At 43.0% G+C, this 18,500-nt stretch overlaps 1 protein-coding gene across 6 annotated transcripts in view; it reads left to right on the top strand.

Annotated features, from left to right (window-relative positions):
* RCBTB1 (RCC1 and BTB domain containing protein 1) overlaps positions 1-18,500 on the top strand; it is a 255,543-nt gene that overhangs the window by 172,678 nt on the left and 64,365 nt on the right. For all 6 annotated transcript variants that reach the window (XM_078657360.1, XM_078657364.1, XM_078657359.1 and 3 more), the window contains one exon: positions 6,004-6,155. In XM_078657360.1, coding sequence (XP_078513486.1) covers positions 6,004-6,155 — 152 coding nt within the window. The remainder of the gene's footprint in view (positions 1-6,003; positions 6,156-18,500) is intronic.

Here is an 18,500-nt window from a genome sequence, read left to right as displayed (position 1 = left end):
CCCAGGTACGGAGCTGACTAAAACCTTAAAGAGAATTCTTGACTCAGATTCTTGGCAAAAACCAACTTAACTTAAACTGCTACTTACTTACTCCTTCCCACGTATTAGGCTTAGGTCAGGTACACCGGGGTAGGCGTATTTAGAAGCACCAGTTGAGTACGTTAGTCAATGTATATAAGTATGTATATATTTTATCTATTTTAAAGTATCTTATGGCTAAGAAACCATATCAATGCTTTTACAGTATTATTTCTTAATGCTCCTTTTACTGTATGCACTTTACTTTACTATGAGTATTGCAATTGTGGCAATTCATTTCTCTTGTATGAGAAAGAAGACTGCTCAATAAATAACAATCTTTTATTGAAAACGCCCGTCTCTCTTTTCTCTGCACTCTGGTGAAACTAAGTATGCACACTTGACTGAGTGAAATAGCTGTCTATTGTTTTCACACGACTCTAGAGATACACTCTTATTCTGAGGGAGCAAAGTTGTCATGTTATATGGTTGTCAGAAGCTAATCCCTTCTTGTCTATCCAGGGAGGTTAAACTCCTCCTCGCTTATTCGAGAAAGTTTCTAGTGACCTCTGAGCTAGCTGGCAAAACTTAAGTCTAATATAGTCAGTAGAGACCTAGTCGACCTCAGTCCTACGTCTACACTGCTGAATATATTATTCCAATGCGCAGAGCCTATTGGGAATATAGGAACTACACTACAGCCTTGTACTTTGGAATTGTCATTGCAGACATGTCAAGCAGAGTATGCCAGAAAACGATCGGCACAAGTTAGTACTAAAATTGGATGTTTTACATTTTAAATCTCCGTCATTTTGTTAGCTTGCATTGCTTGCGGTATTCTATAAAATAATGCATTTATGATGCATTTATTTATTTCTATTTTTTATTTTGACTGTTTATATATTTCAATTAAAACACTAGTACATGAGTGCTTAACAAACAGCAAAACAAACACAAACACAAATATAATCAAATATAATTAAGCAGAACCCTCCTTCCAGACAGTGGCTATAGACAGATTATGGGGTTCTCTTAAAAAGAGAACAATGTGCACATTTTCCAGAGAAACATGGCGTGCTGAGTTCCCATTTGCAACTTTGACACATTTGAAAGAAAGGTTTGAGAACTCGACTAGTCTGAATTTGGGATCCTCCAACAACTGCTTTCCTCCATTGTGCATGTATCTGAGGCCTCATCTTCAAATTTGGCTGCCAGATAAGCCTCTAAGAGAGGAACCGTTATAAACGGCACCGAAGCAGGTCAAGGCAACCCAAAAAGTTCCTTCAAGCAAGAGTTATGTGGTCAGGACATTGTGACCTACCATCCAGCCAGATACCAGCATGAAAGACTACCTACAGGGGAGCAACGGTGATAAACCCACATTTTTCATAGTACCGATAGACTGTTGTTGTAAAGTGAAAGACATTTTCAGTTTTTTAACAATGAGGATGCATGGGTAAGTGGAAATCAAGCCAAAACACCAAGGGTAGGTATAGTAAAATCTACTACCAACCAGTGTATCAAAAGAAGATTTCAGAATGTGAGAGTAATGCATTCTCTATTGGAAGCATTTAGTTGAAGAAATGACAATTCATAGCTCAATCTTTTGAAGGCAGAACACCCCACACTAAGATTTCTGTCCACTGACACCCGTTTATACAGCTCCATGTTACCCCATTTTGGTTAGCCAGATGCCTAGACCGATCACTGACTATCCTGACAGCTTCATATAAAATGTGAAATGATAAGCAGCCTGACTTAGCACTAAAGCACACTGAAGGGCATAAGGCACAGACAGACACAAGCCCCTACCCCAAAGCAACTGAGTGTTAATTCATTAGCGAGAACCAGATGACCCAGGTGGAAAGCCAAACTGGTATGAGGTCAATGTTTGTGTGCTATGTTTGGTAAATTGGATGGAGACCATTTGTTCCACAATTGTACCCAAATGCAAACGTATTAATGGGGTTATGGTTATCAAAATAGGCATGATTAAAGGTGGGGATTTTATGAGTGATGGTGTGACATGACCACACTTGCGAAACAAAAGCAAATACTATTAGATGGCATTTCTGGCTTGGAATTCAAGAATTGGCTTTGATGTGTGGATGTTGTACTGTTGCATTAAAATAGCAGGGTAATGGGTTTGATTCTGTTAGTTATATTTCTATTTATTTTGGTCATTATACATGCAATGATTTTTGGTGTTGTGTATCTAGTAATCATAGGACTGAAATAAGGATGTTCCAGTACGTTCTTTGCTACGCGGACTACTGCCAGGATTAATTTTAAAGGTCACAAAGTGAAAAGGAAAATGCAATTTAGACAAAATAAACTTTGTATTTTGTGCATTGGGTTAACTGTGAATGTATCTGTCAAAAACAGCTTTGTATTATATTGAACACCTTTGTTTAGAATATCTGCTAAATGGACTAAGATGATGTTGGGACAATCGAACAATCCCTAAATCTCTATCTAATCTGGGGGAAGTACGTGAAGGTTATGAAAGGTTCTTTGCATTTTGCCTTTATAGATTTATCCAGTGCCTTCGATCTCGTGCAACGCACCAAGTTGTTAGACTTAATGGTCAAAATGGGAGTGGAACACAACTTATTGACACCTAATATGCGTCTGCACCAAGATCTTATTGTTAGAGTCTGCTATGTCCCTCTAGGACTGTGAATGGTATTCCCACATAAGGTCAACTAGGGGCGTTATGCAGGGGTGCATCTTGGCTTCTTTTCTATTTCTGGTTTATATTAATGGTATCAGTAATTATCTAGCAGAAAAGGGCAAAGATGTAACCCGTATTGGCCAAAAATCCATTCCCATTTTATTATATGCAGATAACGCAGTTCTGATTACACACACTGTGCAAACAGCCTTCAGTCTCTTTTAGAACTGTTTAAGCATACATGGAGGGTCTGGATCCGAAAGTAAATTTCTCGAAATACTACAGAATGACACGCGCCCTTCCTTCTACTAAGTCAAAGAGCTTTATGATGGGGGATTCTGTTCTATCAAAGGTACGTTTTTATAATTATATAGGGATTTTGTTTATTCAGTCATTAAGTTGGGAAACGCTTTTAACACTCAGATGTCCGACTTTTAATAGGAATATTGAGGCCATTTTTAGACTTGCCCACAAGCTCCAAAACAAACCAATTTCAGAAATGCTGAATCTTTACAGGAGTTAGTGTATTTCAGCAGGGGTATATAGCGCTGGCCTCTGGGGCTACAATAAAGCTGATATTCTACAACATGCCGAAAATCTATTTTTCCGTAGATTACTTTCAGTCCCAGGGGGCACAGCTACCTTAATATGTAACGAGGAGCTTGGAATGCCATATTTCGAAGACCAGATTGGATTATCCCCTTTATTATTGTAGGTCAAAATATGGTTCTCCCCAGAGGCTGGATTGATGAGAACTCGTATTTCTGACTGTTTGTTATTAGAGGGGTGGACCAAATTGAATGGTTAATAAGGTATTTGAAGGTCATCTTTCACAGCCTGGGTCATCTTAATCTTTATAAATCCCCTCATATACTTGGCCTCAATCATAAATTATGTGGTAAATAACTGTTCTTGGAGCACTGTATGAATAAACACTTGCTTAAAGGTTGCCCAATTGTTAATTACGTTCAGGTCTCAACAACTTGTGGTATAGAGCCCTACCTGAGGAGGGTTAGATCTTCTTCACATCACCATTGTCTGACCTCATTTTGACTTTGCATTTTATATTTGCTTTTCCGGGGTCATAGCATCAGGACATATCTTTCTGTGTGTTTGATAATGTTTCGACCCAAAGCACCTGCCATTTATTTCTGTCTTGCCCTTTGTATCAAGAGCCAAGACATCGGTTTTTTTTGGCACCGTTGCTGCACAAGGCCAATGTGAGACAATACAAGTATGATCTAAATTTTTAGCAGTTTTTAGGTTCACCCGAATTTTGTTTTACGGTTTTACATTTTATAAAATGAGTGTCCCTTATTAGGAGGAGATGAATTTTAATGGTTATTCCTTAAAGTTTTAGGTATGATCTGGCGCCCTTGCTTTGGGATTTTTATCAAAATTGTTACACGAAAAACTGATACTGTATATGAATTTTGTGTAACATTACATTTTTATCCTATTTTTTTTATTATTTTATGTCTGCATTATGGCCTTTGGCCAAATAAAATTTACTTTGACTCCACTTGACTAAGATGATATAATGGTTTTATTAATAATTTTCTATCTTAGCTGTCATTTGCAGTTCTTTCAGCAGCAGGTCAATTGAAGGTGGTTTGTCATCCTTTTAGTGTTCTTCTATCTGCACCTCTGCTGCATCAGTAGTAGAAATGACAGTCATTTTCCCCAAATTGGCAATATACTTTGTCTTAACGGTCCCAAAGCTGATGAGCATAATGGCTATCTTAATTGTTACTTTAAGGCATTAAGACTACAGCATTTTATATCTGGCCAAAAGGACCACTGCTTTGAGCATGATGCGAACGCTTCAATATGGTCCGCATGTCTTTTCATCTGTGCATTTTTTGTTGCAATGTGTTTAAATACATGTTGTGTACACATTCTTTTACTTGCCGTGCGCTGGATAGTGAATTGTTTAATTTACTATTCCAACTCCAGTCCCCGTGGATAGTAGGGAAGGTGTTGGATAGTAAATTAAACCTATTCCCTATCCTAGAGCGCCCCCCAGCGCAATGCGTTGTAATGGTTTGCGTTGTAAAAGTTGCGTCGTAAAGGCACTGCGTGGTAAAAGTTGTGTTTTAAAGGATGTTTCCCTCTGTGTACCACTTTAATGTTAGACTGCTCCCAAGATCCCACCACTGTCCTGAAGATTCTTTAGGTGGCAGTTGGCCATGAGGGATCGGTAGCTGAAGTGCATTAGAAAAAGTTTGCCTCACATTGTGGCTCCAGTGTTCTTTACACTGGTGACAAGGAATAGGATTTCTTGAAGCCTACATAGCTCCTCAACATCACCTTTGGCTACTGCAGGTAGATGTAACAAGACATGGAGTCAAGTGTGTCTACCTGAACCAGAGTCTCTCTGGAAACGGGAACGGCAGGTTATTGTGGAGATGTTGGAGGTCCTCGCAAAGGCCGTCAGAACAACTGTCAGACTCAAGTGAGAGCACTCCATTGAGGCTCACACATCACTGGAGAGCCCATTACCCAGAATGGCGTGTAACATGTTCCAGTGTACTACTCCCTGCCAGCATGAGACAGACTTTCTCGAAGGCAGTGTGTTATGCACTAGGCGTTCTAAAGAGGGTGTTCAGCTTTGACATCAATAGTCCACCTCTGTACTTCATGTTCGAAGGGGCCATTCTAAGATAGAAAGGTTTTTTGTTTGGGTGCACTTGGGCAGCACCATGCAGACGGTATTCAATTGTGTAGCACTTGAGGACAAGTAGTGTGCGTTCCTTTGGGATGAGATGTTCGTTATCTATCAGCAGTGATAGGCACACCTTTACAACAGTCTAGGTGTGCCTTCACATTCTAAGGGTCGTCCAGTAGTGAGACGCATTCCAATGAGTCTTACATTTCTTCCGCTTGTTTACCAAATTAACCAGGAATCTCACTCTTCGCGAGGAACTCTGTGGTGTGCCTTAATTGTTCAGGTGTCATTCTACAGCGATAGGCACATTAGTAAGAGAATGGGTGATTGGATCATGATTAAGGACTAGGTGAAAATGTCAGATGCCACAAGTGTAATGGGACCATTTGGAAGGTCACATCCTTAGCATGTTGCATAATTCTGAAGGAGAGGCCCCCCAACCAAAGCACCCCCCTCCCGCACACACCCCTCACCGCACCCCTCCAGAACATCTGACTGGATGTTCAGAAAGTACACATCCTGATGATAAATCATTACAGTTAAGTATTTTTGTTTCTTTTTAAACAGTGAATCTCAATTGTATCGTCTGTGTTTAGTTCTTTATTTTTAAAGAACCATTTGTTTCTTATGTTTTGTAATTCAGGTGTGAACATTTTCGAACAATGTTCCAGTCGTACTGGAATGAGGACATGAAGGAGGTCATAGAAATAGATCAGTTTTCATATCCAGTGTATCGTGCTTTTCTGGAGTATTTGTACACAGATAGTGTGGACCTTCCTCCAGAAGATGCTATAGGTATTGTATGTTTTATTTGTTTTTTGGCTTACCGGGAAAGATGTAGGTCTTTTTGGGAAAACATTGAATATGATGGAAGGATAAAAGATGGTTGGGTAATGTTAGACTATTTAAAAAGGGCTTATGGAAACGCAAAGAACAAGAATAATGTGATGTCACCTGCTGGGCTCCTGTCTTATCAATATACAAGGGAAGATTACTGAGTGCTGGGGATCTCAGTTGACATACTTATTGTAAGAACACCATTCCCATTTTAGGCCTCTATTTATAGCCTGAAATGTATGGTCCAATAAACCCCAGAGATGGATATATTTGCCTTTCCAATATTTAATTTTTCTGATGTCATTAAATAAAAATGTATATATTTCTAACATTAATTTGCAAGGTGGATCTAGATTTTACTTTACAGTTTCACTAAAAACAGGAGGATGAATGCTGAAATGTTGCAGCTTCAGGCATTTATCGGTTTGTAGGTAAAGAAAGCCAGGACAAGTATATGTTCTAATTTATTTTCATTGAGATAAAAATATAGGACACATAGGCAATATACCAATGATTCTTCTAATCAGAAATTGCATCTTTAGCTATTTTCGCAGCCCCTGAACAGCTTGAAATACAACCACAGAGAAAATTGTTCATAATTCAACAGATGGTACCACATACATCTTATCTCTGTTTATATCTGCTAAGTTAGAAGATGCCTCTTAATGCACCTGCTTAAGTATTCAAAAAAAGCTGCCCTTGATGTTATGCCATTGTCATCATTCCCAAATATAAGCATTTTAACTTCTAACCTCCAATTTCTCACCTTTTGAATACTTCCCATTGCGTCGGATGTAAACGGAAACGTTTGAGGAGTACCTCTGTGCGCCACCAGGTGGTGCCCAGCGGCTCTCCACTGACACCATACTGTGATCAGAATATAGGTACCACTCCAACGCGCTGACGTCAGTCCCTTTCTTTCTGCCTACCAGATGCGGATCCGTAGCTATCCATCCTCTTTCAAGGCCCATTTATCCCCAAAAAATTGGAAATCCATTGTAAAAGGGTAATGTCACCTACCAAGATGACAGGGTTTAAACCCTATAGGGACTGTTGCTTGCAAATGTCTGTGACTTTTACCCATCATGTTTCCCTTTATTAGCTGCGGTCAACTTACTACTATAAGGCCTGCAGTGACTCTGCTTCAATGGATCCGAAGGGTATTCAGGACGGCATGGCAAAGCTCTACTTTGCAAGGCATCGAAGGGCTGTTCCCAACATGGGGACTAAGTACAAAGGTCGGTCCAATTCCCGATCCAGAAGACCGTCCTGATATCGATTCTCGTTGCGCTCCAAATCCTCTGGTTAGTCAAGGAAAAAACATTAGTAATCCAAGTGGGACTCTGCTCTTTCCCACCAGTCTTGTACGCCTTGAAAGGCGCATGGATATCGTCCTGCAACACAGGGGTAGACAAGCTTTCCGCGAGGCCATGTTGTGATACTTTGGATCCCTTCAAACTCCAACTGGCTTGGGTATGGGTCTCAGGGACCCAAGAGGTTCTACATCTGGGATACTGCTGGCGGGTTAGCCCTTGGCGCCAGTTGGATTATGCAGAACCATCACTTGGCCTCTACCAGCTCCATTGCAGCCTCGTTTCCAGCTCTTAATTCCACGCTGGTCCTAGAACATCAACCCCAATGCCAACTCCTTTGACACCGAAAGGCGAGATGCAACTCATTGTGCTCTCTGACTCAGAGTCGGCACTGAACCAACCTCGACTGAGATTGTGGTTGAGGCCCATCTAACTGCAGCCTCTGCCTGTTACGCCTGGCCCACAGGACAGGCCTAATGCACTCTTTTCTTTATTTGGAACATACTCTGATAATGACTGTTATATGGGTGACAAGTTTGGCCAATCTTATTGTGAGGAAAATTGGTATAAGGACCTATATGAAGCAGAAGATGAGGAATCTTCAGTTAGAAGTTTCTATCAGAAAAACAAGTTACTTCCCTTCGGTAATGTCCTTTCTGGTAGAAACTATCTAATAACAGATACCTCCCCGCCCTCCTATTCTTCTGTTTTGTTAATTGGACTTCGTCCTCTAAAAAGATCCCACGTCTAGGAGTCTGCACTCTGGTTGATGCTAATTTGTTGCTGGTGCCTTGTATCTGGGACGCAAACTCACGTAGGTATGCTCCTATATTGGCTCTACTTGTCATTTCTAGAGTGGAAGGACGTCAGTGCGGAGCTGCATGATGCAATCTGGCGGCGTGCAGGGCTATGGCTCAAAAGTTTCCAGATCCAGTCTGAAGCTTTGGGAAGTATTCAAAAGGTGAAGAATCAGTGCTTAGATAGTCTCTATCCGAAAGAGCATTACCAATGGACAGTAACTATCAGCTCTATAGCCTTAGTCTTCCCATGGATCCCAAATAAAGCACATATTTGGCATGTAACACATTTAGGTTAAAACAAAAAAAAGTGTTCCGCATTGACGTGACTAAAGGTGGGCACACTACAGAGAAATATGGTGCCTAGATCTACAAACACTCTTACTGAGCAGGAACCAAGGATGTCGAGGAATTCAGGAATTTAAAGTACATACCACAATAACATAAGGAGGACTTCCACTCTGGGGATTAACTTCTAAAGGACCTTCGTCTGTATGGTAAGGTATTAGTCCCAGGATTTCTATACCCTAATTGACCAGACATCTCCGAAGTAGGCTTCAAAGTCTGCTTCTCCCACTGTAGTCAAGAATATTTGCAGCCAGAAGGCACCTTTAATGCCGGAAACTGATCGAGACCAAGAGAGAGCACTTTGTAGCTGAGATTATTTTAGCACTCCTTTGGCACCAAAAACACTTTTGACTCTAAAAAGCAGTTTGATGCAAACAACTGCATCAGACAGAAAGTGAACCACAGACATCAAAGGACAATTTATTTTGCCCTGCACATGGGGCACATTGTTCCTTGGAGACATCAACGTTCTCGGCTGCTGCAAAAAAAGCATGGGCTAAGTTTAGGGTAGGTAATTTCTGAGGAATTTGGTATTTCAAAAATCAAAGAAAAGGAAGATGTTTGTTTGGATTATTAGGAAGAGCCCCAATCAAACGTAATGCCCTCACACGATGAACCATACCTGGGAGAGGAGCAAGATGATGCATAGCCAAATTAAATAGTGGGTGGATGTACAGGGCAACTCTTCATTGGAGCCTTATCTAGTAAAGGCCTTCCCAGCATATTTGACGTCCGCCTATCATGTAGTCAGTGGATCATAAGGTCCAGTTGCATGTTCAGGAAGAGTAGTAGGACTTCCTAATAGAGACACTGACAAAAACAGAGTATAGCACACAATTTTACCTGTATTAAAGACCATGCTAAAAAATCCTTCTGAAAATTGTGAAGACCTTGTTAAGGTGAGGGTTGTCACATCAGACGGGGATAAAAAACTAAAGCTGCACCATAGGATCTCGTTTTAATTCACTGACATGAATCGCCTGATTCTCTTATAGAATAATGGATATTTGTGTCCAACAAGAAGCATTTGCTGGGCAAATGGTATTTAAAACATCGTTCAAAATGTTTTCCACCTTTGTATGTAACCCACCACGTTCGAATACAGGTACTACTTTTCAGTCTATCCAAAACATATGATTTATAGCTACACATGCTGAAAATGGAAATAGTTACTTCAAGCAATCTGTTTGTAACTTCTAGTGCTGTAGGTTCATGGGCACCCTATCCACATCATATATCTCATGAAAGTAGGATGCTTGCCAGAGAAGGGGGTCAAAGATTTCTGGGACAGACCTCAACATAGATTGTAGGCGAGGTCAATCCACTACCGCTATACTAAGCGAGAGTCTGTTAAAATGGGAATGCCATCCCTAATGGAAGAGGATGCCTCACACACATAATGTGTCATGTTTTATCATTGGCATCCTCTCTCACCCTGGTAAGATGGTACTACCTGGGCAGACTCGACCTCCGTGAAGACTCAGCGATTGGAGGGAGTTCTTAAATAAAAATACTGGACAAAGCAGGATCCAGACAAACTAAAAATACCTTAGGGTTCCTCGGGTATCACCTTTATTAGTGAGGACTCTAAGTATATTTAAAAACACTTGGCGGGTAAAAAAAGATCTGTCTGCTGCTAACCAAATTGTTTCTGCCCGCAATAATTAACCTTGAATTGAATTGAGAAGATATACAACAACTTCGAAAAATAACAAGATCCAGAGGACATCATGAGCAAACTGCAGATCTATTACTTAGGCAGACAGGTACCAACTTGCGAACACTCACTGAGGAAGACACTACCTTAGTCATGACACCCTGCTTACCTCAACATATTCAACAACTCCCTACTATTGTACCCAGCAAAGATGATAGAAAAAGTAATCAATCAACCAACCACCTGGATCTCTACAATTTTCTCGACCACTCTCAATCCAGATTTCGTAGTAATCACAGCACAGGAACAGCATTTATCGCCACCACAGATGAGATCTGTACCTGCTAGACAGAGGAAAAACCACCTCCCTCATACTGCTGGACCTCTCTGCAGCTTTCAACATTGTGTCACATTCCAGCCTCAGCAAACAATTGATTACACAACATTCGTTTGAGGGCACAACAGCCAAGGCCCTGCACTGAAATGGATATGCTCTTTCCTCACAAGGAGAACAGATCTAGACCGACTCCGTACCCTAAGCTTCGGAGCCAGAGGACCCGATCTGTGGAGTCACTCAAAGATCATCCCTCCACTCCTCCCTGTTCAACATTTACATGACACCACTCACCGACTTCATCAGATCCTACGGCATCTCCATCTTCTCCTACTCCTATGCCGATGACACACAAAGCATCCTCTCCGGTCAGACAAATCCTCCACAACCAGATCTAACTTCACCAAATGCATGACCCACAATATCAAAATGGATGTGAACGAACTGCCTCTAACTCAACATGGATAAGACTGAATTACTGCTCTTTGGGAACAAAACTCCCCCAGAACGCCACTTGGTAGCCATTAGAGCTCAGACCCACTCCATCATCCACCAAACACGCATGCAACCTGGGGATCATATTAGATGACAAGCTCACCATGGCTGCTCAGGTGACTGCAGTCAACTCCTCCTACTTCCACGTGCTATGCATCCTCCAAAGAATCTGCAGATGGATCCCCAAGAGCACTAGATGTACTGTCACTAATCACCAGTAGACTTAACTATGGAAGCGCACTCTTTGCTAGAACCCCGATCACCTCATCCATCATCTTCAAACCATCTAAAATGCCTTCACCAGACTCGTCATTTACCTCCCCCGGTGTACCCACATCACACCACACCTCAGAGATCTACACATTTGTTGCAGATAGGCAAATGTTGCCAATTCAGGCTCCTCACACATGCATACAAGGCACTGCACATCATTTGACCATCATACCTCAACACCTGCCCGCCAGACTACTCTGCCTCGCTCGCTCTCTCTCTCGCACACACACTCTGCATCCCCAGAAGTAGAACAGGAGGGCTAGCTTTCTTCTACTTAGCACCCAAAACATGTAACAACCTCCTTCTACACTTAAGGGCCTCCTCTCGCTTGTGGAATTCCACAGGAAGCTGAAGGCCTGGCTCTTCAACTAAGACCTTGCAGGCAGTCTACACCCCTTCTTCAGCGCATGGTTACCCATCAGGTGATTAGTTGCACTCTACAAGTCCATATAACATAGCATAACTGAAACAGCGCGTGCAGGTATACTTACTGCTGAGGGACCAGAAAATCCAGGAACACTTGTGTGTGCAAGGGATGTGAGGCCCATTATATTGGATGAGAGAGCCAAAGGACAAAAAGAACAGGCTCATCAGAAGTCCCCAGGGGTGGAGAAAACCCAGAGGTAATAATGGTCGGAATCTATAAAGAAGACACAACCCTGCAATTGGAGAACCTAAAAATTAGACTGTGGCTGTTCCTGCTCTGCAATTCTCAAATACGCAGAGGCTAAAAGACATGGGAATATTAACTTTGGAGATTACCAGTACCTTATTTCTGGAAAGGGGCCCCATCAACAGTGACCTACTTACGATAAAGGGTTGTGAATGCTGTGGAAGCTAATAGGCCTGAAGGAGATATCAGCCCTTCATATTCAAAAGCAGAGCAAGTTACCAAGGTGCCATAAGGAGACCCATATACCTGCAGAAATGACCGTCAAGAGGTATAAAAGGCAACTCTCTAAAGAGGATCTTGGTCAATGCTACAAAGTATCTGTATGGAGTGGAAGGAAGACCTGAAGCAGCAAATGGGACTGATGCATAAGTCCTTTGCAGAAACTGTTAATTCACTTAATCAGGGCATGGATAGGAAGGCCAGAAAATACTGGACTTGAATGAGAAGATGGAAAATGCCCTGCTAACTGAGCAGTCTGTGAATAACAAGATGAAGATGTTGTAGTAGCTCTGAAGGAGAAGTGTGAAAATGTTGAGAGCCAGGCTCGCCAGGGCATGGTTAGAAATAGGAATATCTCGGAAGAGGCGGAAGGAGAGGACACTAGGTTGTACGTGCAACACATTTTGCTCAGAACCTAAAACACCTAAGAGAAGAAGAAGAGGTCAGAGAGGAGAGGCTCCACAGAGTTGGCCCGAGATTGCAGGCACCCAACATTAGACCTTGACTCAATGTTGAAAACTGTCCCCTAAACACAAGCAGAAGGAGTGCCTGATATGAGAGACAAGATGACAGAGCCCACTTGAATAGAAAAGGGACAAAATAATCATGCGTATGAATTTGGGAATAATGCACAGACATTACTAGCGAGGACATTAAAGACTTATCAGAGTAGAGAATGACTTTTGGCTCTTGGAGAAACCAACAGCCTCCTGGCATTCAGGATAGATGGAAGAAAATTGTTTATAAGGAATTGTGTACAGATTTATATGCAAAGGTGCCGGAATCTCTACCACAGCAGAAATAATTTCTGGACTGCCTAAAATTCCCCTATATACCATAGGAGTTTTAATGGACATTAAGGAAGAAGATGAAGTAAAGAAGAATGGAAAGGACATGAAGTCTCCTCAGCCCTGGATGGCTAGATGGGGGAATATTTAAAAACCTTGATCTGTCCATCTGTCCCCTATTCCCATGAAGTTGTTCTAGTCTATTGTGGACCAAGGGGAAGTACCAGCTACGGTGTGTGATGCAGACTAAACAGTTATGCCCAAGCAGGGTAGGCCCATTGAACATTCACAATCAATTATACATGACAATATTAGCTGCCATGCCTTTAGCAGTTCTTCCTGAAATAATTAATGTGAATCAGTCAGGGTTGATCCAAGACCAGCAGGTACTTCAAGAAGGACAGCCCACCTCACTGAAAAGGCTAATATAAAGAGTTTCTGTTGATTTTAGATGCTGGGAATTTTTTTAAGGTGTGATGGGCAAGATACTTACCTTCGGTAGGATTCTTTCTAGTGGATGCTCTACCCTAACCCCAGATTCCTCATCCTGTGAATATTTCCCAAGTCATCACTCTGAATGTGGTAACTTTATAGCAGGACTCATGTGCGCTGGTAGGTGGCATTGTGTGGCTCTGTGCCAGCATCATTCCGCTCTGTAAGTGACCAGCAGAGCTGCATCTAAACGTTTTTTAGGCTCTCTGTGCCCTCAGACGCAGAGTACATCAGTGCATGACCAATGTGCAGATCTCTAAATTGGGATCTTTTTAGATGGAAAAGAGTTCAGTTGACAGAACAGGGAGGTAAGAGGGTCAGTGAGAAATCTGCGCTTTTATATCCACCAGCAAGATCGTTACCGAAGGTAACAAACTTATTGTTCTTATCTTATGAATAGATACCATAGCAGTACCTACCCTAGTGTTGTTTCTGTGAACTGGATTATTTATGACTAAAAAGTCTTGCAGGTTTGAGTAGGCACAGTTCTCGTCTCAGAGGACCTTACTGTTGAGACTTTAGTGATATGTGAATGTTTGTGCAGACGTCTATGTAGCCACATGATAAATGTCCATGACAGCATCTTTGTTCCAGCACAGGGGTTGCAACCTTAGCTCAGGAGGAATGAGCTTGTATGCTATCGTGAGGTTGCCTCATCACCAATGCCCTATCTAGACCACTGGCATCTTGGAGTTCTTCATACCAATTTTCTTCATCTTATTGTGGTATATAAGCATCCAGTCCATCGCAATTGTCATTGTCCAAAGTTTGGGCCTACCACGTGGTAAGTGCATGTTGGATCCGGACATGGCCTTAGTCGAGGTCATGGTGCATTCTGCTCAGAGTCTGATCGCACAATGGGCTGCAAATCCTCCCTCAGTGTCAGTGGCACTGTAAATGCAAAGGGAATGGCTGTAGGGGTGGCGCCGGAACTGAAGTCGGCACTGATGTTGGTTTGAGGTGCACAGACAGTACCAAAGGTGGATCCGCCTGCAGAAGTCGAGCTGGTGGACCTTGCGGTTCCAGAGTGGCGGGGTGGTGCAGATTCCTACTCTGACTTCATATGCCTTTTCTTGGACTTACCTAAAGACTTCAACCATAACAATGGTCTACTGCTGGAACAACTTTGGAAGTGGTGGAGGTGACCTTCCTTTCGTCCTCATCTCTGACCTGTCACCATGTGGAGTCTTCTTATGTTTGGTGACATAATGTTTGGCCGCCCAGCCCCATATGGCTTTCGGATTCATCGAGGCACAATTATCACAGGTCCTGAAATCATGGTCTGACCCCAGGTACCAAAGACAACTTTTTGAGGGTCCGTCACACATCGGTTTGCAACAGTCTCTACAGGGCTTGAGCCCTGTTGTCTTAGGGGGTTATATTTTCCCTTGCACAGCGGTAAATATTCTGACAAAATTGAGTCTTGAAGACCAAGGAGAAGTTCTGGATCCACACCAGAAGATATGGAAGGAAAGGAACTGGCGTCAGTGCACTTATATGGAGCTTCTCCTGTCCCTTCATGCGGACCAATATCGGCATGGAGCCCCACAACATCGCTCCCAGGAGTACTGCTGTAATATTCACAAGGTGAGGAGTCTGCATTTAGAAGTGTCCATCAGAATCTGTGTTTTCTACTAGGGGGAGTAATGAATATCGCACAAGAGAATAGTCCAGGTGCTTGATGTTCCTGTTGCTTTGTGCATTGGCCATTGAGCCACTGGCATTGGGGATATGCAAATATACAGAAATGAAGGCTATAGACTTTGGGGGAGTGGGCCACAAAATGTCAATGTTTGCGAACAATGCCCCACTGTCCCTGACAGACTCAATGATTTCAGTCCCTCCTCGGTCCTTGTGTTGAATAACCAAAGGGCAGTGTCTGAATACAACGTAAATGATATAAAATCCTAAGTTATACTTATACAGACAGACAAAGAGGTGGCATTGATGTTAAAGCAAGCAACTCCCTTCAGGACAGCGTTCCACTCCATAAAATATCTGAGGTTACACGTTACTACAACCACCTCAGCCTTGTCCAAAGCCAAAATAATGCTTGTGATGGAGCAGGTTATGTGGTGTCTCCAGTAGTTGGGCCCTATGTACATCTCCTTACTGAGGATAATTAAAGCTCTCAAAATGGCAATGATGCCAAGGATTTTGTCTGTGTTTCAATGCCCCCGTGATCAAAACTGATCAACTCACCCTGGCTAAATTGCAGAAAGAATTGTTGAAGTTTGTGTGGCAGAGTAAACCTGGTAGAGTGTCTATCAAGATTCTGAAAATGCCAAAACACAAAGGAGGACTGGGATTCCCGGATGTTAAAACCTACAACAAAGCATCACAACTGCGCAAAGTGGTCCCAGAGATATTTTCCTGCATATATTAGGTGCATATGTACAGAAGCAGGTAAAATTATTTACGATGTCTAAGGGCTGCTAAAGTATCACATCAACTATACTATGAAATCACTTCCACAGCATTAGAGATTTGAGACTCCAAAGCACATGCACAAACACTCCCGACCTACTTGTCATTGTTCATCCCTATGTACACCAATGTGTCAGTTTTACCCCCATCTGAGATTTGCACTGGCATCCCTTGCGTATGTGTCTGTAAGACTTGTAGTGTTAGATTGTGTGTGTGAGTGAGCCAGAGTAGTAATTCTAGTTGAATCCACTTTGGATGCCACTGACCTGACATTGTACAGTGGAGTATTAGAAATGTTCCCCTAAACAGCAATTGTATTGCATGCATTCCTGTAACTGGAGGGAGGAGTTCCAGACACTGAAATGAGGAGGATGGAGACCGGCCTGCCTTTTGAATTTCAATTAAGCCGTTTCACTAGCAATAAATTGCTGATTAGTCTTCCAGAGCACTGCTATTTGTAAAAGTAAAGTCCACATTTGTAAAGCGCACAATCACCCGTAAGGGTCTCTAGGCGCTGGGGGCCGTCGGGAAGATTAAGCGAGCTATTGCCCAGAATCACATGGTGCTGGGCTAACCTGCCGCCGGAGCCGGGGATCGAACCGTGGTCCCCAGATTCCAGCGTCAGTCGCCCTGGCCGCGGCGCCACACCTCTCCCCCTGGTGGCTGTAGGATGAGTGGTATACAGCTGTTCATGTTGTGCGGACATTTGGTGATCAGACCTGGCCTTTTGTCTGTCTGTGATTATTCCTTCAGTTGGGCTGATGACCTTCAGGTGCAGAAGCCACACTTATCATTGTTCCTGTTTGTGGATGTTGCAAGTTTGAGGCAGACTCAGTGCTACATGCTGTGTGAAGCTTCTCTCTACACAAAGGCTATTTCTAGAAAGCATGGTCTGTGATCCTGCAGCTATGAGGCGGCGCAATTGGTGATAGCACTCATGTGTAAACAGGGAGCCCCTCCCCCAATATGGGATACCTTGACAATGGAAAGGCTATCTGGGATGATTTATTTGCAGTTGGCAACATGTGCTGGAATACTTCGCAATATACTGCAAGACGGTGACCTGTGCCTCTTTGTTGCAAGTACTACACCTCTTTGACTGACCCAGAGGTGATACCTTTCCTCACAACAGTCAAGGCCCTTGGACACAGGTGGTGATAGCCAGGATGACAAGTGACAAACTCGAAATATGTGAATAACTGTAGTATCTGGATCAAAACAAACACTTATACATCGGAGGAGTGGAAGCAATTTATTATACAAGTCTAGAGTACCAAAGCCAGTACCACCAGAGGTTGGGAAGGTGCATAAACACGTGTCACATGATTTTAGTGAAGAAAGTGTATGAGCTGGGGGAGAAGAATAACCTCGTACATCTGAGTCAGTCAGAATTTGGGACGAACTTAAGCATGGAGATGGCCTTACTAGTGGTGACTGAGAAAATTAAAGGTACATTGGATATCAAGGGCAGGGTGGTGCTGATCTTGTTAGATCTGCCTGCCGCCTTTGATACGGTCCCCCATTCTTTCCTTTTAGACCGTCTTGCAAGGATTGGAGTGAGGAATCTTGCCCGTAGCTGGCGATTCTCCCTTTTGTACCGCTTTGTTCGCCAGAAGTTGGCAGGGTATGCTCAGACGTGAGTCCCTTGCTCACTTTGCCACTGGATTCAAGCAAGCCGGACTGAAGACGGCTGAAATGCCAGAAACCGGTCCTCGGAAGCTTGTTTCCGGTCCAGGGAAGGCATGGCTTGGCAGTTCGGGCTGGACTGTACCATAAGGCACAGGGTCAGACTGATTTGCATATGGCCATGTCTGAACTGGGGTGGCAGAGTGGGCTAAAGAACGGTGATGGATTAAACTCAGATCTGTTGACTGGGTGTGAGTGTTTGATTGATTCAGATGCTCCGTTCATCACCACCCCCTTTTGTACCGCTTTGTTCGCCAGAAGTTGGCAGGGTATGCTCAGACGTGAGTCCCTTGCTCACTTTGCCACTGGATTCAAGCAAGCCGGGCTGAAGACGGCTGAAATGCCAGAAACCGGTCCTCGGAAGCTTGTTTCCGGTCCAGGGAAGGCATGGCTTGGCAGTTCGGGCTGGACTGTTCCCATGAGGCACAGGGTCAGACTGATTTGCATATGGCCATGTCTGAACTGGGGTGGCAGAGTGGGCTAAAGAACGGTGATGGATTAAACCCAGATCTGTTGACTGGGTGTGAGTGTTTGATTCAGATGCTCCATCCATCACCACCCCCTTTTGTAACGATTCTCCTTTCTAGACAATAGAGAACAGGAGGTTTGGCTGCCCCAGTTTGCCTCTGGCAATAAGTCAATCTCAGTCAGGGTTCCGCAGGACTCTGCCCTTAGCCCTACGTTGTTAAATGTGTACCGTACCCCGCTTGCTGTATTTGTTGATTAAGTTGGTGCTAAGATTAGGTCATATGCAAATGCCATACATATTCTGTTCTTCTTTAAGGAAGGGGAAGATCTGGC

This window comes from Lissotriton helveticus, chromosome 8, assembly GCF_964261635.1.
Source record: "Lissotriton helveticus chromosome 8, aLisHel1.1, whole genome shotgun sequence".
Taxonomy (NCBI): Eukaryota; Metazoa; Chordata; class Amphibia; order Caudata; family Salamandridae; genus Lissotriton; species Lissotriton helveticus.
The sequence above is the reverse complement of the archived record's forward strand: the minus strand, read 5'-3'. Positions and strand labels throughout refer to the sequence as shown.